The sequence below is a fragment of the Rhinoderma darwinii genome, chromosome 1 (genome assembly GCF_050947455.1).
Source record: "Rhinoderma darwinii isolate aRhiDar2 chromosome 1, aRhiDar2.hap1, whole genome shotgun sequence".
Taxonomy (NCBI): Eukaryota; Metazoa; Chordata; class Amphibia; order Anura; family Rhinodermatidae; genus Rhinoderma; species Rhinoderma darwinii.
In genome coordinates, this window is record NC_134687.1 from 623,667,271 (window position 1) to 623,694,011 (window position 26,741).

General features: G+C 42.7%; 1 protein-coding gene across 1 annotated transcript in view; it reads right to left on the reverse strand.

Moving 5' to 3' along the window:
- The window catches only part of LOC142663518 (complement component C9-like), a 42,432-nt gene extending 20,795 nt beyond the window's left edge, over positions 1–21,637 (reverse strand). The window contains exons 1-6 of the mRNA XM_075842244.1: positions 21,530–21,637; positions 10,032–10,122; positions 6,570–6,714; positions 5,093–5,240; positions 4,701–4,839; positions 1,913–2,128 (exon numbers count right to left, since the gene is read on the reverse strand). Of these exons, the coding sequence (XP_075698359.1) occupies positions 1,913–2,128; positions 4,701–4,839; positions 5,093–5,240; positions 6,570–6,714; positions 10,032–10,122; positions 21,530–21,600 (810 nt within the window). The 5' untranslated portion in view covers positions 21,601–21,637. The remainder of the gene's footprint in view (positions 1–1,912; positions 2,129–4,700; positions 4,840–5,092; positions 5,241–6,569; positions 6,715–10,031; positions 10,123–21,529) is intronic.
- Between the last annotated feature and the right edge of the window lie 5,104 nt (positions 21,638–26,741).

The following is a 26,741-nucleotide window of genomic DNA, read 5'->3' on the forward strand; positions in this document are numbered from 1 at the left end:
AATTTGTAGCCGCATCTGGCTATACATTAAATGTCATCCATTCAAATCAATGGTCATCCATATAATACATGGAAGAACTGGGGCCATCAGAGCAGGATCCCCTCTTATAGTTCTGCCTCATAGAGAGAAGACTCCCGTTTACTATGTCCATATGATCTAATACAGGGGCTCTCAATGAGACAACAGTTTTGTTGTTACTACATTTCACAGTTCATATTCTTCTCTTATGGTTGTGAAGGGACAGGAAGCTGGAACAAGTGATTTTAAAGGAATACTCCAGAAAATATTGATCCACTGTGTTATGCCTAGCGCAGGTCCTAAAGAGGTGGAGCATGACACAGGGATTCACTCTTAAATTGTTTTTTTTTTAAAATCCCAGAGTCAGGCCTTGCCCAAGGAATTACTCAGTGGATACGTTGCCAAAAGAATTAAGCATTGCATAACTATATGTTAGTTAGATGATTACAATGCTGTGGGATTGACAGGAGGACTTCCAAAGAGTGACAAGGGGAAGGCTGCAGAGGAGAAGGAGGACACACAAGGAGGAATAATGGGAAGGCTGCCGAGGAGGGCACTAAGGGAGAGAGAATGGGAAGGCTGCAAATGAGGACATCCTAGGAAGGGAAGACTGCAGAGGAGAGCACCCATAAAGGGACAAAGGGAAGGCTGCATAGGACACCCCTGGAGGAGAAGGACAACCAGGGAGAAATAAGGGGAAGAGTGCAGAAGAAGAGGACACCCAGGAGTAATGAGGGGTAGGCTGCAGAGGAGGAAATCCAGGGAGGGAAAAAATGAAGGCTTCAGAAAAGGAGGACACCCAGGGAGGGAAATGGGGAAACTGCAGAGGAGGGACAAGTAGAAGGCTGCAGAGCAGGACATCCCTGGAGGGACAAGTGGAAAACGGCAGAGTAGGAGGACACCCAGGCAGGGATAAGGGGAAGGCTACAGAGAAGGAATAAACCCAGGGCGGGACAAGGGAAAGGTGCAGAGGAGGACACCCAGGAAGAGTCAAGGAGAAGGTTACAGAGAAGGAGAACACCCAGGGGAGGGGCAAGGGGAAGGCTACAGAGGAGAAGGACATCCAGGAGTGGTAAGAGTAAGGCTGCTGTGGAGGTCATCCAGGGACAAGATGGAGGCTACAGAGGAGGACACCCAGGCACAAGATTGAGGGTGCAAAGGAGGACACCTAGGGAGGGATACGGGGAAGACTGCAACGGAGGATGACACCTAGGGAAGGACAGGAGGAAGGCTGCAGAGGAGGACATCCCTGGAGGGACGAGGGGGCAAATTGCAGAGGGCACCCAGTGAGAGAAAAGAGGAAGGCTACAGAGAAGGAAACCCAGGGAGGGACTTTGGGAAGGCTACAAAGGAGAAGGACACCCAGGGGAGGACATGGGGAATGCTGCAAAGGAGAAGGAAACGCAGGGAGGGACACGAGGAAGACTGGAGAGGAGGACACCCAGGGATGGGCAAGGGGAAGGCTACAGAGAGGAAGGTCAGGAGTGATAAGAGTAAGGCTGAAGAGGAGGACAACCATGATGGTACAAGAGGAAGTCTGCAGAGGAGGACAACCCGGAGGGACAAGGAGAAGACTTCAGGGGAGGAGAACTCCCAGGGATGGACAAGGGGAAGACTACAGAGGAGGACACCCAGGGAGAGACAAAGGGAAGGCTACAGAGGAGGAGGACACACATGAAGGGACAAGGCGAACAATGCAGAGGAGGCGGGCACCCAGGGGGCACTAGATGTTGTAATAAGCACACCACAATTTTATGCTTTATTTTGCAAGAGCAGGCAAACACTATAACCCCATGACTGTAGGTGTGGCCTGCATGATGGGCGGAGTATAAGACACCAGACAATCTGTGCCTACCGGCTCCTGAGATGTAAATCCCGGGTTTATTGGTTTTACCTCTATGTTTGATAATTCCTTCAGTTTAGAAAGCGTTGCATTATTAGATTGTTTCACTCCAATTGAAACATTCACTAGATCGGCTTTCAGTTCCGTTGGTGTCAGTTTTAAGGACAACGAAGCTTCAAAATGTTCTGTTTTTTCTTTGATAATTTTAGACAGCAGCTCCATAGAGTTTTTAAAGGTCTCTGTAGTAAAGGATTTGTCAGCTTTTGTCTGTGAATAGGAATAAGAAAACATAAAAATACATTAAAAAATATGAAATTAATTTAATCTAATAATCCAAAAATTCTGATACAGAACTGCATGATAATATAAATTTGCCCAAAATACAGACCAGAAGACTGAACAGGGAGATTTATCTGATTAAAAAACAAAATAGCATATCTTGTTCTAATATTTTATTCTGGCCTGTTTTACCCGAGTTTCCTTTCCCTTTGACATAAATTTTCTATACATTTCGACAATCGAGAATCCACAACATATGAGATTCCGGCACCCATAAGGTCCCGTTAATCCCATTGAAGGAATTTTTCCGTTTACCCCTTAGCGCTGCAGCCAGTTTTAGGGTATGTTCACACGTGCTATTTTCAGCCGTTTTTCGGGCTTTAAATGTTCTGAAAAACGGCTGAAAAATCGGAAGAAGAATGCCTACAAACATCTGCCCATTGATTTCAATAGGAAATACGGCGTTCTGTTCCGACTGGTCATTTTTTTACGCCTCATTTTCAAAAGTTTTTTGTTAAGAGTGTGAACATACCCTTAGCCTTCATCACGGGATGTTACTATTTGTGTTATTCATCCCTGCCTTCCGAAAGACTTGACTTTTTTGTTTTTCTGTTGACACAGCTGTATAACAAGTTATTGTATAAGAGTATGTTCACACGTAGTCAACAAAAACGTCTGAAAATCCAGAGCTGTTTTCAAGGGAAAACAGACCCAGCTGTCAAACGACGATGCGTAAATAACAGGTTGTCTGCACAGTACGTCGGCAAACCCATTCAAACGCCTCGTATACGTCTGAAATTTGGCCGTGTGAACATAACCTAAGAGTTGTATTCTTTAATGGCACCATTTTGGGTACAGATAATGTATTTAAAAACAATTTCTTAATTTTTTTTGGGAGGGGATGGAAAAAAACAGCAATTCTGCCATTGAATTTTGGGTTTAGTTTTTACAGCATTCACCACGCGATTTAAATGACATGTTAACTTTATTCTGCGGGTTGTAACGATTACAGTGATACCAAATTGATATATATTTTTAAAATGTTTTACTACTTTTGCACAATAAAAACACTTGTGCCGCTATATTTTGAGAGCCATAACTTTATTAATTTTCTTTCAACGGAGCTGGAGATGTCATGTTTTTTACGAGATGAGTTAAAGTTTTCAATGGTACCATTTTGGAGGAACACACGGTATTACTTTTAATCGCTTTTTATTCCGTTTTATTTGAGGCGGGGTGAAAAAAACCCCAGCAGTTCTGGCATTGTTTTTTTGTTACGGCTTTCACCATACGGGTTAAATAACATAACAATTTTGTAGTTTCCAACATTACAGATGCTGGAAATGACCAATTATGCCAATCATACCAATTATGTATATATATATTTCGCATCATCTAGCCCCCTAGTAAGACAGAAAAAAAAATGTAGAAGAGAGTTAAAAGAAACAAAGAAAGCAAAAAAAAAAATCAAAGCACTAAAATACCCTTTATGCCCCAATAAAAATGTTTTAATATGTGTATATATATATATATATAGATTTTTTTACATATTAAAACATTTTTATTGGGGCATAAAGGGTATTTTAGTGTTTTGATATTTTTTTTTGCTTTCTTTGTTTCGTTTAACTCTCTTCTACATTTTTTTTCTGTCTTACTAGGGGGCTAGACGATGCGATCGAATTGATTGCTCATATAATACACTGTAACCAGAAGTGGTTGTAATTTACCAAGAAGTTGGCACCGTGGGTAAGGTTGGGGTATTGTCAGTATTGATTTGAGCATATGACCTGAGTGGTTTAGAGATGTGCCCAGAGTATTAAAGGGTCGCGTTTAGGGTCAGTTCACACAGAGTTTTTTTGGCTCTGTTTTTGACACAAAAACGACATCAGAATCGGTGCCAAAAATAGTCCAAAATCACCCCCATTGATTAAATGGGAGGCAGAGGCATTTTTTCCCGAGTGGCATGATCTTTTTTTTTGCATTTTTTTTGCCCGCGGTCCTTGCATTAGATTCAATGGCCACAGACCAAAACGCCAAAAGGAGTTTTCCAGGATTAGAAAAACAAGATTGCTTTCCACAGGATAGATGATAAATGTCTGGTTGCTGGGGGTCCAACCTCTGGGACCCCCAGCACTCACGAGAATGCAGGTCTCCGAATTCCCTGTGATATATCCAGTCTAGACAATGCTCTGTGAGCTAAACACATCAGCAGCTGCACACATCTGTCTGGTAGTTTGCTACAATGTATCAGTCTGGGAGGCTATTTCGCTCACAGAGCATTCATTGGACTAGAGACAATTGTAAGCACTTCTCAGCTGAGAACAGGACTAGCTATGTACAGGTTTGCTGTCTCTGAATCCATTCATTCACTGACAGCATACAGAGCTCTTGAAAATGGTGAAGAATTGAAGCACAAAAAATACAATAAAGTTGTAGAACTTCATTATACAGCCATTACCCTTTATTTGCATAAAACTAGAAACCCCCTTTAAGAAGCAGATTATTAAGGGGATCACTCTTCAGTTGGATCCCGTGTGACAGATCTAGTTGGATTTCTTACTTGATAAACAAGAGCAGCGGCGTTCCATGGTACGCGGTAATAGGTCCTCGTATTTCCGTCCCGGACTCTATTACAGACTCCATTAAAATATTCATTGTCGAAAGGATTTCTCCTTGTTTCCATTCCCAAGATATTAACTCTGTATTCAAAGGGAAATATCACAAAAAATTTCAAGAAATTTTTAAGAACCAAATGGGAGAAAATAATGAAAAAACAAACCCTAAAAGGGGCATTGCATATTTTTCTATGATGTATCACTGCGACATTGGTGGGGGTACCTGTCCTAGAATCCCCACCAATGTCCTGAATGAGGGGCCTGTGGTGCTTAAAAAAGCTCCTGGACCCTTATCTACGATGCCGCTCGTCATTGGAAGTAAAATTCAATAACACACCCATCTCCGGCTGTCCTCCCTATCTCCGACAGTTCAACCTCCATATTGCGGCAAACTGGCTTTGGATCTTTGACATCACAGACTTCATCGGAATAATCTCCACAGTCGTTGTCATCATTACACAACAACCTCTGCTTTATGCATCTTCCTGTAAAGACAAAAATATCACATCGCGGTACTACGCTGACATGCACAATTTTACGCAAAACAGGCCATATAACCCCTTAAAGGAGTATTCCCATGTGGAGAACGGAGGTTCCCTCAGTCCTCTCCAGCCTGACCATGTGGCTCTCTCCATTCATTACTATGGGAAACATTGGAAAACAGTAGATCATGCTTGGAGGGACCCGCACCGATCAGACATTTTTGGGAATACCCCTTTACTAAATGGGCATGTGGGCTTCGGGACGTAGCAATTCAGGAGAGCCATAACATTTTTTATTTTTCCGTCAAAGTAGCTGTATGAGAACTTGTTCTTTCATGTGACACAACTTTTACTTTTCATTGGCTACATTTTAAGGCACATCAAAATTTTTAATTCATTTTAATTTATTTTCTGGGGGATAGGTGAACACACTTTTAAACAATAAAAAAGGGTTTTGATTTTTTTTTTTACTTTAGATTTTTTTTTCATTGGATTTTTTTCTACTAGGGAACTTTAACTTGTGGTCCTCTGATCACTTCTACTATACATTGCAATACTCCTGAATTATGCCCTTCTCAAGGAAATGGTAAGTCAATGAGAGATGACAGAAGGCGCCCTCTTCTTCTGTTATACCACTAACATGCTGCGGGTCGCTATAAATCGTGATATCTAAGGAGTTAAACACCCGGGATCGGAGTTATCTCAGATTCCACATAAGGCACAGTGTGGGAAGCACTTCCCTTCCATGACGTAAATGTACAGCACAGTGTGGGAAGGGGTTAAAGGGGTTCTCCGGGCATTTTTTATTGATGGCCTATTCTTAGGATAGGTCATCATATTGAGATCCCAGCACCTCTGACAATCAGCTGCTTGGAGGAGCCGCGGCACTCGTTACTGTGGTTTCTTTAGTGTTTACCAGGCACAGCATAGTCCCATTCACTTGGATGGGACCGTAACTGCAATTCGAGTCTCAGCCACTATGGATGTGTAAGGCACTGAGCCTGTACTAAGAAAAGACTGCAGCGACCCCATCAATCAGCTAATCGGCAGGGGTTTTGGAAGTCTGACCCCACCAATCTGATATTGAATGCCTATCCTAAGGATAGGCCGTCAATAAAAAATGTCTGGAGAATCCCTTTAAAGAGTATATTCAGTTGCCATAGGAGTTGTTGACACCAAGCTTTCTCATGAATGGTCCATTAGCAAGATACATTAGGACAGTGGCCTGCAACCTATGGCTGTCAGGGTATGATAGGTGTTGTAGTCTTGTAACAGCTGGAGAGCCACCGGTTGGAGACCACTCCATTTAATAAACAGTTCCACCAGTTTTACCTGTTTCACACTCAAAGTCATTTCCACAGTCAATCTTTTCTTCCACACAAGGCTTATCTGCTTTGCAACGTTGAACTTCTCCTAAAGAGCTGAGACAGCGAGCCCCACCAAACTGGCCAAATCTTTCAATGCTTCGAGAGCGATACTAAAGAATACAACATACATGTTATATACAATGTCTACATTTGTGTTATGTGGATGTTCTCGTGTCATCTCCTACACCTTCATGAACTTGCGTCCGCTAAGGATCTTCTTCATCTAGATCTAGAAGGGACTACTCTACACTTTTTTTTCGAGACTTGTCCTCAGTTTTTCACAAGTGCAAATATACCATATGTATGACCTGTGCCGCTGCATAGGGCCCAGTGGGTAAGGGGACCCATTGGACCCCTGTTAAAAGCATCTCACATCTTCTTACTGTCTATTATATTGCACGTAAGGGAGGAAGCTTATAAATTTCCTAGGTCACAATGACTGGGGGATTGTTAAAAAGGGTGGGTTGCTCAGAGAGCAATAGGTCCTTGTACTGTTCCTGCACGTGGGCCCTTTGCTGTCTGTGTCCGCCTCTGTTTTTAACAAAGCTTATGGGTTTCATTCTCACTTTTCCTTTCTTTAAAGGGGTTCTTCACTTTGGACAATCCCTACTTGTTAGAAGAGTCCTTTTACAATAAGCTTATTACAAAGTGTCCCTCTACTGGGACCCCCAATGATCAGCTGAGATCCGTGGGGAAACCGGGCAGTAAGTGATCAATTTATCTGCAGTGCCCCCATAGGTAAAATTAAGCATTACACAGTGCCCATTCAAATCAAGCCACCTGACCTTGTTTTCAGCCCATGGTTGGGATCTTCTGATAAATATTTAATGTGTATGGCCAGCTTTAAAATTTAAAGAGCAATTCCACCACAATTAAAAATATATATCACTATTGAATATAATTCCTTGAGATGTCCTCTTGCTTTATTATTAAAAATTATATTAAATCAACATTGGTTGTATCTGTATCTGGGGCAACTAAGTGACCCCCGATATGGCCGCCATTACAGATTCCACTGACTCTTTCCCCAGATACCTAATTGTGAAATCTGCTTAGTTAAAGAGGTTCTCCACTTTGGACAATCATTACTTGTTAGAAGGGTCCCTTAACAATAAGGGTATGTGCACACACACTAATTACGTCCGTAATTGACGGACGTATTTCGGCCGCAAGTCCCGGACCGAACACAGTGCAGGGAGCCGGGCTCCTAGCATCATACTTATGTACGATGCTAGGAGTCCCAGCCCTGCTGCAGGACAACTGTCCCGTAGTATAATCATGTTTTCAGTACGAGACAGTTGTCTTGCAGCCAGGCAGGGACTCCTAGCATCGTACATAACTATGATGCTAGGAGCCCGGCTCCCTGCACTGTGTTCGGTCCGGGACTTGCGGCCGAAATACGTCCGTCAATTACGGACGTAATTAGTGTGTGTGCACATACCCTAAACTGTTATTCTTCTGGGAACCCCAGTGATCAGCTGTAATCTGTGAGGAAACCTGGCAGTAAGTGTTCAATTTCCCTGAAGCGCCACCACAGGGGAAACTAAGCATTACACAGTGCCTATTCATAGAAATGTGTTATCTGTGTAATGCACAACAGGAGAGGTCCTCCAGAGAGAGAGGCGCTCTTTATAACTGCTCTCCACTCTGACCGAGAGATGAGGATCCTGAACAGACCCCATAATTCTCTAATAGGGTGTATGACAATGGGTTTTCTAACCTGGACAACCCCTTTAAATTCATAACATTTTCCTATAACCTACTAGCATCCAATATACTCAACTCCACTTCTCAACTCATTCCCCTCTCTTCTTACTCCCTCCACCCCCCCCCATTCCAATTAATGACCTGTGCCTCAATTGGCTAACAATTGCCCAGAGAACTCTTTCCAACCTACCCCAATATATATTTGGTGGACATCTGAGGGAAGGTGATCGTACTGCAGCATAAACATAATGTTATTCCCCTTTCTATGCATATTGGCCTAATGATTTTTCTGGTCTTCTGGAATAATATGTCTTTTATGCACCATTCAGACATATTATATATTTGGTGGGTTTTGGGGGAGGGTGAAAAAAGATGAGTTGGGCCCTGTTAAATAATGGGCCTCATGTTTGCACATTATTGCCTATTAAATTAAGCCCATTCATTCAATAAAAGTTTTACTGTGCGGGTCCCATGTAGTGATTCTTGGGAGGTCTATGGCAGCTTCTTCCTGTAGACCTCTTAGCTCCCGAATGCTGCTTCAGGTAACTTCCCGATGTAGGCCAGCGTCAGGACGTTGTTTGCAGTGATGGCCGTGAGTAAGGAGGACTACAGGAACGGCGAGAATCTAGTATAATTTAAAGAGGAAATGGGGGACCCGGGAGATTTACCAGCTCTTCCAGAATTCCTGGAGATCTCCCCTTTTCCAGGAGTTGGCAAGTAGTCATAATCTGTCACTATCTTGCGAATATTATCTCCGAGATCACTTCTATCGATTCTAGACTCGTGATGCTTTTAATTATTTTTTAACCCAATCTGCACTGCAGCAACATCATACATATAGTGTATTAGCATTACACCTTTGCAGAGCCTTAATCTTTATTTCCACCTTTGTGTTATCTCCTTTTGTGTATTCCGCAGGTTATGTGAGTTACATAGTATCATAGTTTGTAAGGTTAAAAGAAGACATACATTTATCCAGTTCAGACTATTCTCCTGCAACGTTGATCCAGATGAAGGTAAAACCCCTACTGGGCAGAAGTCAATTTTCCCTCGTCTTAGAAAAAAATTCCTTTTCTTTTGGAACTCTTTCAATGCATTCACCATAATAACTTTCTCTGGCAGAGAGCTCACTGCTCTTACAGTAAAGAATCCTCTTCTATGTTTGTGTAGAAACCTTCTTTCCTACGTAGAGTATGCCCCCTTTTTTTATAGTTACAGTCATGGGTATAAATAATCACGATAGAGATCTCTGTATTGATCTTTGATATATTTATGTCCTTCTTGTGCTCTGGTGCCCAAAATTTGTACAAAATATTCCATGTGTGGTTTTACTAGAGATTTATAAAGTGGTAGAACTATGTTCTCGTCGTGTGCATCTATGCCTCTTTTGATGCACCCAATGATCTAATTTGCCTTGGCAGCAGCTGCCTGGCATTAATTGCTTTTATTAAAAGGGTTTTCCCAATTAAGGACATTTTTTACCTTTCAACAGGATAGTTAACACATGTGTGATCATTAGGACCCCCACCGATCACTATAATGGGGGTTCCAACCCCTGGTCCACTGCACAATTGTAGTGAGGAGGATTTTGAATGAAGCGGTGGTTGGGCATGTTTGCTGTCACTCCATTAACTGTCTATGGGGACTACAGAAACAGCCGAGCGTTATACTTGGCTGTCCATCGTCCCCATAAACATTAAATGGATATACAATATTTTACCTTCTTTTTTGTGCATGAGTCACATTCAGTCCATGTTCCCCAGCTGCTTAGCTGACAGTCGACTGGAGCTGGACCATTAACCTCTCTAGGCCTGTTAAAATAATAAGACATGACTACATATAATAGTCCTTATTACGGAACAATCTTCAAACCATAAATAAGATGCAACATTTTATATTTGACCACTAATAAGTCAACTATTTCAGTGATCTGAAATTAGCACCTATAATACCTTTTGGGCATAAGTATTAGCGCAAGACATAATCCAAACAATAGTAACCCTATATATGTCTCAAACACACAATTTGTGCTACAAAATAGTTGTAGACGTCAGGAGGTGACGAAGGGTGCGAAACGCGCGTCGAGGTGTTTTTTCCTGAGACCAATGACAGCCATCATGCCAGCTACAGATAATTGAGATCATACCATATCCCTGACCAATGTGTGTATAATATCACCATCGGTATATCACTGTATAAGATTGTGGATTGTGTTAGGGGGAATTGAGACAGAGGTATATTATATGCTTTATTTGTTTCTCCTTGTTAACCTGTTGCATATTATGTAATTACTATACCTTTATGGCTATGCTGGCACTTTGCTGATGGTCTTAGAGCTACCATTTTAAGTATGTTTTAATTGTGTATGTATATTTGTGTGGGTTCTGGGGGTTATCCATATTTATGGAATAATAAACTATATATATTTTTGAACAAATACTAGAACTCATTTGTGGCATGAATTGTGTGTTTGAGACATATACAGTGAAGGAAATAAGTATTTGATCCCTTGCTGATTTTGTAAGTCTGACCACTGTCAAAGACATGAACAGTCTAGAATTTTTAGGCTAAGTTAATTTTACCAGTGAGAGATAGATTATATAAAAAAGAAACCAGAAAATCACATTGTCAAAATGATATATATTTATTTGCATTGTGCACAGAGAAATAAGTATTTGATCCCCTACCAACCATTAAGAGTTCAGCCTCCTCCAGACCAGTTACACGCTCCAAATCAACTTGGTGCCTGCATTAAAGACAGCTCTTACATGGTCACCTGTATAAAAGACTCCTGGCCACAGACTCAATTAATCAGTCTGACTCTAACCTCTACAACATGGGCAAGACCAAAGAGCTTTCTAAGGATGTCAGGGACAAGATCATAGACCTGCACAAGGCTGGAATGGGCTACAAAACCATAAGTAAGACGCTGGGTGAGAAGGAGACAACTGTTGGTGCAATAGTAAGAAAATGGAAGACATACAAAATGACTGTCAATCGACATCGATCTGGGGCTTCATGCAAAATCTCACCTCGTGGGGTATCCTTGATCCTGAGGAAGGTGAGAGCTCAGCCGAAAACTACACGGGGGGAACTTGTTAATGATCTCAAGGCAGCTGGGACCACAGTCACCAAGAAAACCATTGGTAACACATTACGCCGTAATGGATTAAAATCCTGCAGTGCCCGCAAGGTCCCCCTGCTCAAGAAGGCACATGTACAGGCCCGTCTGAAGTTTGCAAATGAACATCTGGATGATTCTGAGAGTGATTGGGAGAAGGTGCTGTGGTCAGATGAGACTAAAATTGAGCTCTTTGGCATTAACTCAACTCGCCGTGTTTGGAGGAAGAGAAATGCTGCCTATGACCCAAAGAACACCGTCCCCACTGTCAAGCATGGAGGTGGAAAAATTATGTTTTGGGGGTGTTTCTCTGCTAAGGGCACAGGACTACTTCACCGCATCAATGGGAGAATGGATGGAGCCATGTACCGTCAAATCCTGAGTGACAACCTCCTTCCCTCCAACAGGACATTAAAAATGGCTCGTGGCTGGGTCTTCCAGCATGACGATGGCCCGAAACATACAGCCAAGGCAACAAAGGAGTGGCTCAAAAAGAAGCACATTAAAGTCATGGAGTGGCCTAGCCAGTCTCCAGACCTTAATCCCATCTAAAACTTATGAAGGGAGCTGAAGATCCGAGTTGCCAAGCGACAGCCTCGAAATCTTAATGATTTACAGATGATCTGCAAAGAGGAGTGGGCCAAAATTCCATCTAACATGTGTGCAAACCTCATCATCAACTACAAAAAACGTCTGACTGCTGTGCTTGCCAACAAGGGTTTTGCCACCAAGTATTAAGTCTTGTTTGCCAAAGGGATCAAATACTTATTTCTCTGTGCACAATGCAAATAAATATATATAATTTTGACAATGTGATTTTTTTTATTTTTTTTATATATAATCTATCTCTCACTGGTAAAATTAACCTAGCCTAAAAATTCTAGACTGTTCATGTCTTTGACAGTGGGCGAACTTACAAAATCAGCAAGGGATCAAATACTTATTTCCTTCACTGTATAGGGTTACTATTTCAGTGATCTGACTTGTTTTCCAGCACCAGTGTTAAATATGACTAGTGTGTAATATCTACATTTGAATATTTGTGTAAAACTATTGTGGCACATTTCACCAGAATCACCTTTCTCATTATTTCGGCATTGTTTTCTAAAACATTGGCGCCCTCAAGACTTAAAGGTCTGCTCTGGACAATCCCTAGTTGTTAGAAAGACCCCTTGACAATAAGCTGATCACAAAGCATCCTCCTGCTGGGACCCCCAGCAATCAGGCAGTAAGTGTTCAGGTTCCCTGCAGCGCCTCCACAGGGGAAATTAAGCATTACATAGTGTTTATTAATATCAATGTGTTGTCTATGTAATACAGGACAGGACAGGTCCTCTAGAGCGAGAGACGCTCTTTATAACCGCTCTCCACTCTGACCAAGAGATGAGGACCTGAACAGAGGACACCCCTCTATTTACTCTGAATTCACTAATAGGGTGTATGACAATGGGTTTTCTGAGATAGATAATCCCTTTACGAGTGTGTTGATTCCCTGGGTAATGTTGGTGGAATTGAAGTAAAAAAACATAGTGGTTGTAAGTAGAAACTGAAATCTTATAGTCATCTTGCCAGGTAAGGATTAATCAGTCAAAGGCAGCAACAAAAAAAAAAAGACTGGGTCGGAACAGAGGAATACGGGAGCCAAATCTAAGTACAAAGGGGCACAAACTGAATAGTGAAGACAAATTAGCTGAAATCAAGAAGAGTAGTAGGTCAGTAATCCAGATGAGGTGCAAGGGTTAGAAAGACACGAAACCTCATTCACAAAACCAGTAAGCTCAAATGTCCTATAAACACCATATATAACTCCATATACAACTCCATATATTACGCCATATACTTCTCCTTATGCAGCTCCATAAACAACACGATATACAACTCAATATACAACTCCATATACAGCTCCATATACAGCTCCATATACAGCTCTTTAAACAACTCCATATACAACTCCATATACAACTCCATATGCAACTCCATATACAACTCCATATACAACTCCATATACAGCTCTTTGAAAAACTCCATATACAACTCCATAAACAACTCCATATACATCTCCATATACAACTCCATATAAAACTCCATATACAGCTCCATATACAACTCCATATACAGCTCCATATACATCTCTATAGACATCTTCATAAGCAACTCCATATACAACTCCATATACAGCTCCATATACAGCTCCACATACATACAACTCCATATATACAGTGAAGGAAATAAGTATTTGATCCCTTGCTGATTTTGTAAGTTTGCCCACTGTCAAAGACATGAACAGTCTAGAATTTTTAGGCTAGGTTAATTTTACCAGTGAGAGATAGATTATATAAAAAAAATAAAAATAAAATCACATAGTCAAAATGATATATATTTATTTGCATTGTGCACAGAGAAATAAGTATTTGATCCCCTACCAACCATTAAGAGTTCAGCCTCCTCCAGACCAGTTACACGCTCCAAATCAACTTGGTGCCTGCATTAAAGACAGCTGTCTTACATGGTCACCTGTATAAAAGACTCCTGTCCACAGACTCAATTAATCAGTCTGACTCTAACCTCTACAACATGGGCAAGACCAAAGAGCTTTCTAAGGATGTCAGGGACAAGATCATAGACCTGCACAAGGCTGGAATGGGCTACAAAAGCATAAGTAAGACGCTGGGTGAGAAGGAGACAACTGTTGGTGCAATAGTAAGAAAATGGAAGACATACAAAATGACTGTCAATCGACATCGATCTGGGGTTCCATGCAAAATCTCACCTCGTGGGGTATCCTTGATCCTGAGGAAGGTGAGAGCTCAGCCGAAAACTACACGGGGGGAACTTGTTAATGATCTCAAGGCAGCTGGGACCACAGTCACCAAGAAAACCATTGGTAACACATTACGCCGTAATGGATTAAAATCCTGCAGTGCCCGCAAGGTCCCCCTGCTCAAGAAGGCACATGTACAGGCCCGTCTGAAGTTTGCAAATGAACATCTGGATGATTCTGAGAGTGATTGGGAGAAGGTGCTGTGGTCAGATGAGACTAAAATTTAGCTCTTTGGCATTAACTCAACTCGCCGTGTTTGGAGGAAGAGAAATGCTGCCTATGACCCAAAGAACACCGTCCCCACTGTCAAGCATGGAGGTGGAAAAATTATGTTTTGGGGGTGTTTCTCTGCTAAGGGCACAGGACTACTTCACCGCATCAATGGGAGAATGGATGGAGCCATGTACCGTCAAATCCTGAGTGACAACCTCCTTCCCTCCAACAGGACATTAAAAATGGCTCGTGGCTGGGTCTTCCAGCATGACGATGGCCCGAAACATACAGCCAAGGCAACAAAGGAGTGGCTCAAAAAGAAGCACATTAAAGTCATGGAGTGGCCTAGCCAGTCTCCAGACCTTAATCCCATCTAAAACTTATGAAGGGAGCTGAAGATCCGAGTTGCCAAGCGACAGCCTCGAAATCTTAATGATTTACAGATGATCTGCAAAGAGGAGTGGGCCAAAATTCCATCTAACATGTGTGCAAACCTCATCATCAACTACAAAAAACGTCTGACTGCTGTGCTTGCCAACAAGGGTTTTGCCACCAAGTATTAAGTCTTGTTTGCCAAAGGGATCAAATACTTATTTCTCTGTGCACAATGCAAATAAATATATAAAATTTTGACAATGTGATTTTTTTTATTTTTTTTATATATAATCTATCTCTCACTGGTAAAATTAACCTAGCCTAAAAATTCTAGACTGTTCATGTCTTTGACAGTGGGCGAACTTACAAAATCAGCAAGGGATCAAATACTTATTTCCTTCACTGTATAGGGTTACTATTTCAGTGATCTGACTTGTTTTCCAGCACCAGTGTTAAATATGACTAGTGTGTAATATCTACATTTGAATATTTGTGTAAAACTATTGTGGCACATTTCACCAGAATCACCTTTCTCATTATTTCGGCATTGTTTTCTAAAACATTGGCGCCCTCAAGACTTAAAGGTCTGCTCTGGACAATCCCTAGTTGTTAGAAAGACCCCTTGACAATAAGCTGATCACAAAGCATCCTCCTGCTGGGACCCCCAGCAATCAGGCAGTAAGTGTTCAGGTTCCCTGCAGCGCCTCCACAGGGGAAATTAAGCATTACATAGTGTTTATTAATATCAATGTGTTATCTATGTAATACAGGACAGGACAGGTCCTCTAGAGCGAGAGACGCTCTTTATAACCGCTCTCCACTCTGACCAAGAGATGAGGACCTGAACAGAGGACACCCCTCTATTTACTCTGAATTCACTAATAGGGTGTATGACAATGGGTTTTCTGAGATAGATAATCCCTTTACGAGTGTGTTGATTCCCTGGGTAATGTTGGTGGAATTGAAGTAAAAAAACATAGTGGTTGTAAGTAGAAACTGAAATCTTATAGTCATCTTGCCAGGTAAGGATTAATCAGTCAAAGGCAGCAACAAAAAAAAAAAGACTGGGTCGGAACAGAGGAATACGGGAGCCAAATCTAAGTACAAAGGGGCACAAACTGAATAGTGAAGACAAATTAGCTGAAATCAAGAAGAGTAGTAGGTCAGTAATCCAGATGAGGTGCAAGGGTTAGAAAGACACGAAACCTCATTCACAAAACCAGTAAGCTCAAATGTCCTATAAACACCATATATAACTCCATATACAACTCCATATATTACGCCATATACTTCTCCTTATGCAGCTCCATAAACAACACGATATACAACTCAATATACAACTCCATATACAGCTCCATATACAGCTCCATATACAGCTCTTTAAACAACTCCATATACAACTCCATATACAACTCCATATGCAACTCCATATACAACTCCATATACAACTCCATATACAGCTCTTTGAAAAACTCCATATACAACTCCATAAACAACTCCATATACATCTCCATATACAACTCCATATAAAACTCCATATACAGCTCCATATACAACTCCATATACAGCTCCATATACATCTCTATAGACATCTTCATAAGCAACTCCATATACAACTCCATATACAGCTCCATATACAGCTCCACATACATACAACTCCATATATACAGTGAAGGAAATAAGTATTTGATCCCTTGCTGATTTTGTAAGTTTGCCCACTGTCAAAGACATGAACAGTCTAGAATTTTTAGGCTAGGTTAATTTTACCAGTGAGAGATAGATTATATAAAAAAAATAAAAATAAAATCACATAGTCAAAATGATATATATTTATTTGCATTGTGCACAGAGAAATAAGTATTTGATCCCCTACCAACCATTAAGAGTTCAGCCTCCTCCAGACCAGTTACACGCTCCAAATCAACTTGGTGCCTGCATTAAAGACAGCTGTCTTACATGGTCACCTGTATAAAAGACTCCTGTCCACAGACTCAATTAATCAGTCTGACTCTAACCTCTACAACATGGGCAAGACCAAAGAGCTTTCTAAGGATGTCAGGGACAAGATCATAGACCTGCACAAGGCTGGAATGGGCTACAAAAGCATAAGTAAGACGCTGGGTGAGAAGGAGACAACTGTTGGTGCAATAGTAAGAAAATGGAAGACATACAAAATGACTGTCAATCGACATCGATCTGGGGTTCCATGCAAAATCTCACCTCGTGGGGTATCCTTGATCCTGAGGAAGGTGAGAGCTCAGCCGAAAACTACACGGGGGGAACTTGTTAATGATCTCAAGGCAGCTGGGACCACAGTCACCAAGAAAACCATTGGTAACACATTACGCCGTAATGGATTAAAATCCTGCAGTGCCCGCAAGGTCCCCCTGCTCAAGAAGGCACATGTACAGGCCCGTCTGAAGTTTGCAAATGAACATCTAGATGATTCTGAGAGTGATTGGGAGAAGGTGCTGTGGTCAGATGAGACTAAAATTGAGCTCTTTGGCATTAACTCAACTCGCCGTGTTTGGAGGAAGAGAAATGCTGCCTATGACCCAAAGAACACCGTCCCCACTGTCAAGCATGGAGGTGGAAAAATTATGTTTTGGGGGTGTTTCTCTGCTAAGGGCACAGGACTACTTCACCGCATCAATGGGAGAATGGATGGAGCCATGTACCGTCAAATCCTGAGTGACAACCTCCTTCCCTCCAACAGGACATTAAAAATGGCTCGTGGCTGGGTCTTCCAGCATGACGATGGCCCGAAACATACAGCCAAGGCAACAAAGGAGTGGCTCAAAAAGAAGCACATTAAAGTCATGGAGTGGCCTAGCCAGTCTCCAGACCTTAATCCCATCTAAAACTTATGAAGGGAGCTGAAGATCCGAGTTGCCAAGCGACAGCCTCGAAATCTTAATGATTTACAGATGATCTGCAAAGAGGAGTGGGCCAAAATTCCATCTAACATGTGTGCAAACCTCATCATCAACTACAAAAAACGTCTGACTGCTGTGCTTGCCAACAAGGGTTTTGCCACCAAGTATTAAGTCTTGTTTGCCAAAGGGATCAAATACTTATTTCTCTGTGCACAATGCAAATAAATATATAAAATTTTGACAATGTGATTTTTTTTATTTTTTTTATATATAATCTATCTCTCACTGGTAAAATTAACCTAGCCTAAAAATTCTAGACTGTTCATGTCTTTGACAGTGGGCGAACTTACAAAATCAGCAAGGGATCAAATACTTATTTCCTTCACTGTATAGGGTTACTATTTCAGTGATCTGACTTGTTTTCCAGCACCAGTGTTAAATATGACTAGTGTGTAATATCTACATTTGAATATTTGTGTAAAACTATTGTGGCACATTTCACCAGAATCACCTTTCTCATTATTTCGGCATTGTTTTCTAAAACATTGGCGCCCTCAAGACTTAAAGGTCTGCTCTGGACAATCCCTAGTTGTTAGAAAGACCCCTTGACAATAAGCTGATCACAAAGCATCCTCCTGCTGGGACCCCCAGCAATCAGGCAGTAAGTGTTCAGGTTCCCTGCAGCGCCTCCACAGGGGAAATTAAGCATTACATAGTGTTTATTAATATCAATGTGTTGTCTATGTAATACAGGACAGGACAGGTCCTCTAGAGCGAGAGACGCTCTTTATAACCGCTCTCCACTCTGACCAAGAGATGAGGACCTGAACAGAGGACACCCCTCTATTTACTCTGAATTCACTAATAGGGTGTATGACAATGGGTTTTCTGAGATAGATAATCCCTTTACGAGTGTGTTGATTCCCTGGGTAATGTTGGTGGAATTGAAGTAAAAAAACATAGTGGTTGTAAGTAGAAACTGAAATCTTATAGTCATCTTGCCAGGTAAGGATTAATCAGTCAAAGGCAGCAACAAAAAAAAAAAAGACTGGGTCGGAACAGAGGAATACGGGAGCCAAATCTAAGTACAAAGGGGCACAAACTGAATAGTGAAGACAAATTAGCTGAAATCAAGAAGAGTAGTAGGTCAGTAATCCAGATGAGGTGCAAGGGTTAGAAAGACACGAAACCTCATTCACAAAACCAGTAAGCTCAAATGTCCTATAAACACCATATATAACTCCATATACAACTCCATATATTACGCCATATACTTCTCCTTATGCAGCTCCATAAACAACACGATATACAACTCAATATACAACTCCATATACAGCTCCATATACAGCTCCATATACAGCTCTTTAAACAACTCCATATACAACTCCATATACAACTCCATATGCAACTCCATATACAACTCCATATACAACTCCATATACAGCTCTTTGAAAAACTCCATATACAACTCCATAAACAACTCCATATACATCTCCATATACAACTCCATATAAAACTCCATATACAGCTCCATATACAACTCCATATACAGCTCCATATACATCTCTATAGACATCTTCATAAGCAACTCCATATACAACTCCATATACAGCTCCATATACAGCTCCACATACATACAACTCCATATATACAGTGAAGGAAATAAGTATTTGATCCCTTGCTGATTTTGTAAGTTTGCCCACTGTCAAAGACATGAACAGTCTAGAATTTTTAGGCTAGGTTAATTTTACCAGTGAGAGATAGATTATATAAAAAAAATAAAAATAAAATCACATAGTCAAAATGATATATATTTATTTGCATTGTGCACAGAGAAATAAGTATTTGATCCCCTACCAACCATTAAGAGTTCAGCCTCCTCCAGACCAGTTACACGCTCCAAATCAACTTGGTGCCTGCATTAAAGACAGCTGTCTTACATGGTCACCTGTATAAAAGACTCCTGTCCACAGACTCAATTAATCAGTCTGACTCTAACCTCTACAACATGGGCAAGACCAAAGAGCTTTCTAAGGATGTCAGGGACAAGATCATAGACCTGCACAAGGCTGGAATGGGCTACAAAAGCATAAGTAAGACGCTGGGTGAGAAGGAGACAACTGTTGGTGCAATAGTAAGAAAATGGAAGACATACAAAATGACTGTCAATCGACATCGATCTGGGGTTCCATGCAAAATCTCACCTCGTGGGGTATCCTTGATCCTGAGGAAGGTGAGAGCTCAGCCGAAAACTACACGGGGGGAACTTGTTAATGATCTCAAGGCAGCTGGGACCACAGTCACCAAGAAAACCATTGGTAACACATTACGCCGTAATGGATTAAAATCCTGCAGTGCCCGCAAGGTCCCCCTGCTCAAGAAGGCACATGTACAGGCCCGTCTGAAGTTTGCAAATGAACATCTAGATGATTCTGAGAGTGATTGGGAGAAGGTGCTGTGGTCAGATGAGACTAAAATTGAGCTCTTTGGCATTAACTCAACTCGCCGTGTTTGGAGGAAGAGAAATGCTGCCTATGACCCAAAGAACACCGTCCCCACTGTCAAGCATGGAGGTGGAAACATTATGTTTTGGGGGTGTTTCTCTGCTAAGGGCACAGGACTACTTCACCGCATCAATGGGAGAATGGATGGAGCCATGTACCGTCAAATCCTGAGTGACAACCTCCTTCCCTCCACCAGGACATTAAAAATGGCTCGTGGCTGGGTCTTCCAGCACGACAATGACCCGAAACATACAGCCAAGGCAACAAAGGAGTGGCTCAAAAAGAAGCACATTAAAGTCATGGAGTGGCCTAGCCAGTCTCCAGACCTTAATCCCATCGAAAACTTATGGAGGGAGCTGAAGATCCGAGTTGCCAAGCGACAGCCTCGAAATCTTAATGATTTACAGATGATCTGCAAAGAGGAGTGGGCCAAAATTCCATGTAACATGTGTGCAAACCTCATCATCAACTACAAAAAACGTCTGACTGCTGTGCTTGCCAACAAGGGTTTTGCCACCAAGTATTAAGTCTTGTTTGCCAAAGGGATCAAATACTTATTTCTCTGTGCACAATGCAAATAAATATATATAATTTTGACTATGTGATTTTCTGTTTTTTTTTTAATATAATCTAACTCTCACTGGTAAAATTAACCTAGCCTAAAAATTCTAGACTGTTCATGTCTTTGACAGTGGGCAAACTTACAAAATCAGCAAGGGATCAAATACTTATTTCCTTCACTGTAGCTCCATATACAGCTCCATATACAGCTCCATATACAACTCCATATACAACTCCATATACAGCTCCAATCCATATAAAACTCTTTATACAACTCGATATATACAATTCCATATACAACTCCATATACATACAACTCCATATACAGCTCCAATCCATATACAACTCTTTATACAACTCGATATATACAATTCCATATACAACTCCATATACATACAACTCCATATACAACTCCATATACATACAACTCCATATACAGCTCCATATACATACAACTCCATATACAACTCCATATACATACAACTCAATATACAGCTCCATATACATACAACTCCATATACAACTCCATATACATACAACTTTATCTACAACTCCATATACATACAACTCCATATACAGCTTCATATACAACTCCATATACATACAACTCCATCTACAGCTCCATCTACAACTCCATATACAACTCCATATACAACTCTATATATCATCTGCTTAAACAGGCCAAAAAATTGACTGTGATCAAATTAAACACAAAAAACTTCTAAAAAACATCTAACCGCAACTCACGTTATATTCCCTGATGCATACAATATACACAAAATAAGCGTCAGCCCGAACAGATGAAGTAATGCACCCATGGCGAATGGAAGACACCTCTGTGGTAATTACCTAGAGGGGCTTTTTTCTAATACCTTTAGTAAGCCTATTGTAATTCATTAACTAAAGTATAAACAAAAGGTCGAACACAGAACCTTGTGATTCTGCTCCAATTCCCAAACATTGCCAGATATTTCACCGCTGTGAATCACTTCCCGCACTATTAAGGTCAAATTTCCAGTTTATATCATCATATCATTGTTAGGTCCAACATTCTGTCCTAATTCATCTCTATAGGGATTAAAACGTAATTTTTTAATACAGAGCTTCAAAACCTCTGTATAAAACATGAGATAAATGATAAAACTCTGTCTGCCTGCAGCCACCACTAGGGGGAGCTTAGGAGCTCAGTGCATACTGGTTTATTATTGAGTTCAATGTATAAACAGTATGCAGTAATATTCTAAGCTCCCTCTAGTGGTGGCAGAAAGTAGCAGAATATTATTATGTAACTATGTCTATGCAGGGGATTTGGAGCTCTGTATCACAATTTTTTTTTTCAAAAGCACCAAATTTAAGTGCTATAAGGAAGAGATATATGTCTAACATGTCTAGGGAGTTGCGCCATTTTTTGTCAACTTGTATATCCAAACATCTTAGGACACTGTTGATAGATTTCCCCTGTAGTCCTCCTGCACGCATTACCTCTGCTGTCAGATGGATGGTGTCAGTCTGTTACTAATAAAATCCAGCTCAATCCCTCCCAGCAGAAGTGGCCACAGTCTCTGCTGCCACCAGATGGCGCAGTGCAGGAGCGTAGTTGCGATAAGTGATTATAGTAGGCTGTGAACATGCTGCTCTTTTTGATTGCATGCTGTAGTCCTCAGGGAATTGGTAATTGTAGGCACTAAACTGAATAAGGAAAGTGGGAGGGACTGCAAGGGAATGGAGGAGAAATGGTTAAAAATAATATTATAAAATGCCATGGGCCTGGATAGCTTACAGGGAGTTTAAAGGGGAGTGGTTTGGTTAATAAAAGGAAGAGTTCATGGGCAGGTCACCCTCTTACCTTCTGCTGCAGTGAGAGGAACATCCTTCTGTGCAGTGAGATAGTTCTTGAGACTCGATTTTTTCTTCATCTTCTTCACCTGCAATGGCTGACGAACTTCTGCGGCTCGTAGCTCAGTGGGTAGCTTCCAAAGGGATGGCCTGGCTGGATACACTGCTGGCAGGACAAGAGATGGGTGTGAGAGATCCGGCCCCAGAGCAGCTGCAGCCAATTACACGAGGTAGGCCGCAGAGTGTTTCATGTCTCCCCTCCCACCTCAGCCCAAGTCCCCCTGCCCGTTGCAATGCCCATCCTCCTGCTCCGGTTCCTTGTCCTAACGCCACCGCGGGGGACGCTCTCCTGGCCTGGGCTTCTTCTCAGCCAGGCCGGAGGCGTCCTTCTTCCGATGTCTCGGCGGGGGATGTGATCCCACCCTCCCCCCACCCTGTATGTCCTCCTTCTATACCGCCGAATGGTGCTCGGAGGTGGGTGGTGCAGGCCGCTCCCGAGAGGATGACTGCCCGTGATCCCACAGCTATGGAGCATGCGGAGGTAGGTTCAGTTCCCCCTCCGTTCCCAGTGCGGGAGCAGACAGGGGCTGTAGCGGCTCATGATCTGGAGGCGATGGTCGCTTACAATGTGGCCTGCGTCAGGGAGTTGGAGCTGGCAGGGACGTGGGAAGCAGCTCCTTGCTCTTCAAGGCCCAGCGCTGGAGTGGCTGGGGAGCAGAAAAATAGACGTGGTAGGTCCCGCACCACACTGCTGGGTCCTAAAGCCCAGATGAGAGGTGAGCAGGCGCAGAGGCCGGTGGTATGCCAGGAGCAAGGAGATATTTATGGAGGTGCTCGCCCACGGTCTGAGCGGTCACCTGCTATCTCCCCCTGCTCCCTTCCCCAGGTCTGTGCGGAGATCTATCGCAGAATGTTGGCTCCAGGGAGGATGCTGGTGATGGTTGCATGTCCTCTGCTCTGTCCCTTCTTTCTTCCACAGGTCCAGCGCAGATGCCGGGCGAAGAGAGGGAGGAAACGTCGTGGTAAGAAACATCGCCGCCATGGCAGACGCAGACATCGGGCGCCCTCATCCTCATCATCCAGTGATGTACCCTCCTCTTCTTCATCATCGTCATCTTCTTCACGATCCCCGCGGCAGTCGTCCAGTAATGTTGATAGGAGGCGGAGACGCAGTTGGCGGCCAGTGACACAACATCCATCCGCTGATCAGGTTGAGCTGTCCTGGACGGTTTCCACGGCCTGTATTCCAGGTTCAAGCCAAGCTCCGGTTCCAGCACCGATGTCAGCTGAGAGGATTGCCCCTGGGGACGCGACTACCTCTGCTCCGGGTTATTCGACATGCGGTACCGCATGGCTCAACAAAAATGTTTTATCCAATAATGATTTAATTTCTGTATTGAAAGCCGTGGTGGCTGGTTTGAACGCGAATGAGGGAGTGGCTGCTGCCTCTGTTCTGCCAGGGGGGATAAGTCCCCGTCTGTGAAGGAAGCAGAGTTGTCCAATTTAAAATTTAGGGACTCTCTGTTTTGTGGCGTGGCTCCCTTCGGGACTCACGTGTCGTTGGATACCAAGGAGAAAATATGGAAGAACGATTTTGTGGATATTTGGTCCTTGGTGTCTGTCGAACAAGTGATGGTCGATAAGGAGCGCACATTTGACAAAGGTTCAGATAAGAAAGTGAAGGTGGCGAAAACTTTTAATAACTCGCTTCAGGGTTATACTACCCTGGTGCACGTTATATGTCAACACTTCCCATAGAAGGGTGCGGAGCTATTTGTGTATTTTGACACAATACTTAGTGCACACAGGCTGCACGGTGGTGCAGCTTGGTGGCGCTATGACGAAGAATTTAGTCGTAGGTTGGCTTTGACGCCTGATATTAGTTGGACGTCAAAGGCAACGGACGTATGGCTACAACTGATTTTAGCTAAGACACGGAAGCCCACAAGGCCCTTTCCACAAGCGACCGCGGCCTCGGGAGTCGCTCATGGAGCTGTGGCCGCACGGGCTACTGGAGCCTGTTGTCTGCATAACGAGTGTCATTGCAGGTTCCTTGCTACCTGCAAGGTTAGACATGAATGCTCCATATGCGGGGGCACTCACTCGCCGGTTAGATGCTTCCGGAGAGGCAAGCAGCCCTTCTGGCTCAGCGAAGAACGCCAGTGAGCGTCCACGAGATGGAGCCTTGGTTAGAACAATACCCCAGGATGCAGGGGGCAGGGTTAATCACTAAGGGTTTTAGTTATGGTTTTCCTATACCTTTTGAATACTCGTCCACATTGTTGTTGTCCGACAATTTGAAGTCGGTCAGGGAGAATGTGGATGTGGCGTGATACAAAAAGAACTTGATTTGGGACGAATGGCGCATTCATTTGAGGAGCCCCCGTATAGCAACCTGAGGGTCTCTCCCCTTGGCTTGGTGCCTAAAAAGGAAAGAGGCAGTTTTCGTCTCATTCAAGTCAACGATGGGATTCCCAGGGAGGATACGATGGTTTCCTACACCTCTTTTGATGTGGCGGTTCAATTGGTGCGAGTTGCTGGCCAGGGTGCGTTGCTTGCAAAATTAGATATTGAGGCTGCTTTTTGTTTGCTACCCGTCCATCCTGACTGTTTTCATTTGTTAGGTTGTTGGTTGGAGAGTTGTTTTTATGTGGACATGTGTTTGCCTATGGGATGTTCGATTTCGTGTAGTTATTTTGAGATGTTCAGTTCCTTTTTAGAGTGGGTAGTGCGTTTTGAGTCAGGTTATTCTTCCGTTATTCATTATTTAGATGATTTTCTGTTTGTTGGTCCTAAAGATACTGAAATATGTGGTTACTTGTTGAAAGTCTTTCGTTGCATGATTGCGAGGTTTGGTGTACCGATCTCTGAGGAGAAGACAGAAGGCCCGGCCACAGTTTTGTCATTCCTGGGTATTGAAATTGATACCACATTCATGGTTTTTCGTTTGCCTGATGACAAATTGGTGTGTTTGGTGTCGCAGATTGACCAGGTGATTGGGCCAAAGAAAGTGGTGTTGCGTCAGCTGCAATCTTTACTTGATTTGTTGGTAATTGCGTGTCGCATTATGCCCATGGGGCGGGTTTTTTCTAGGAGGTTGTCGCTGGCAACCAGGGGGGTTCAGCGTCCTGATCATTTTATTAGAGTAACTGCCAGAATGCGGAAGGATTTGTTTGTGTGGCAATCGTTTTTAGCTACTTTTAATGGCTGGGCAGTTTGTCAAGGGATAGAAGTCTCCAATGGGGAGCTGCAGTTGTTTACGGATGTGGCTTGTAGTGACGGTTTTGGTGCAATCTTGGGTCACAGGTGGTGCAGGTCTCCCTGGCCAGCTCATTGGTTTGCTCTGGGATTTACAAAAATGTTTACTTTGTTGGAACTGTTTCCTATAGTTGTGGCGGTTGACCTGTGGGGTCAAGAGATGGTCAATAGGAGAATTCGTTTTTGAACAGATAATATGTCTGTGATACACGCCGTGAACGGCTTGTCGTCCAGTTCGTTGCCGGTGCTGGCATTTTTGCATTATTTGGTTTTGAAATGTCTCCATTTTAATGTCTAGTTTCATGCTAAACATGTTCCAGGGGTATGCAATAAAATGGCTGATGCTTTGTCCCATTCGCAGATGATGGTGTTTCGGGACTTGCATCCGCAGGCATTTGGAGTGGTGGTCTCCCCCCCATCACTTATGGGAGGTAGTAGAAGCCAACTTGTAAGTCTTTTGATGTGTTCGGTTGCCCCTGCTACTTGGAAGAGCCACTGCAAGGCGTGGCGCTTATGGTTACAAATTAGTAATAAAAGATACCCTGTGGATGACAGCTGGCATTGGATGCCACGTTGGATTTCATGGTGCATTTGCGAAAAATCGGTAGTAGTTCGGGAACGGTTTGTAAGTATTTGACAAGAGTTGCGTTCATGTTGAAGTTATAGGGGGTTGCGGATGTTGAGTTTTGTGGTTAGACAGGCACTCAAGGGCTGGAAAAAAGAGAAGGCCACGAGGGACATGAAACGTCCAGTTTCGTTCGTGTTGTTGGGTAAGATTTTATCAGTAGTGGGGAGTGTTTGCCGCGATGTGTATGAAGTTGCTCTGTTCCGCGCGGCTTTTTCCTTAGCGTTTTTTGCAGCAAAT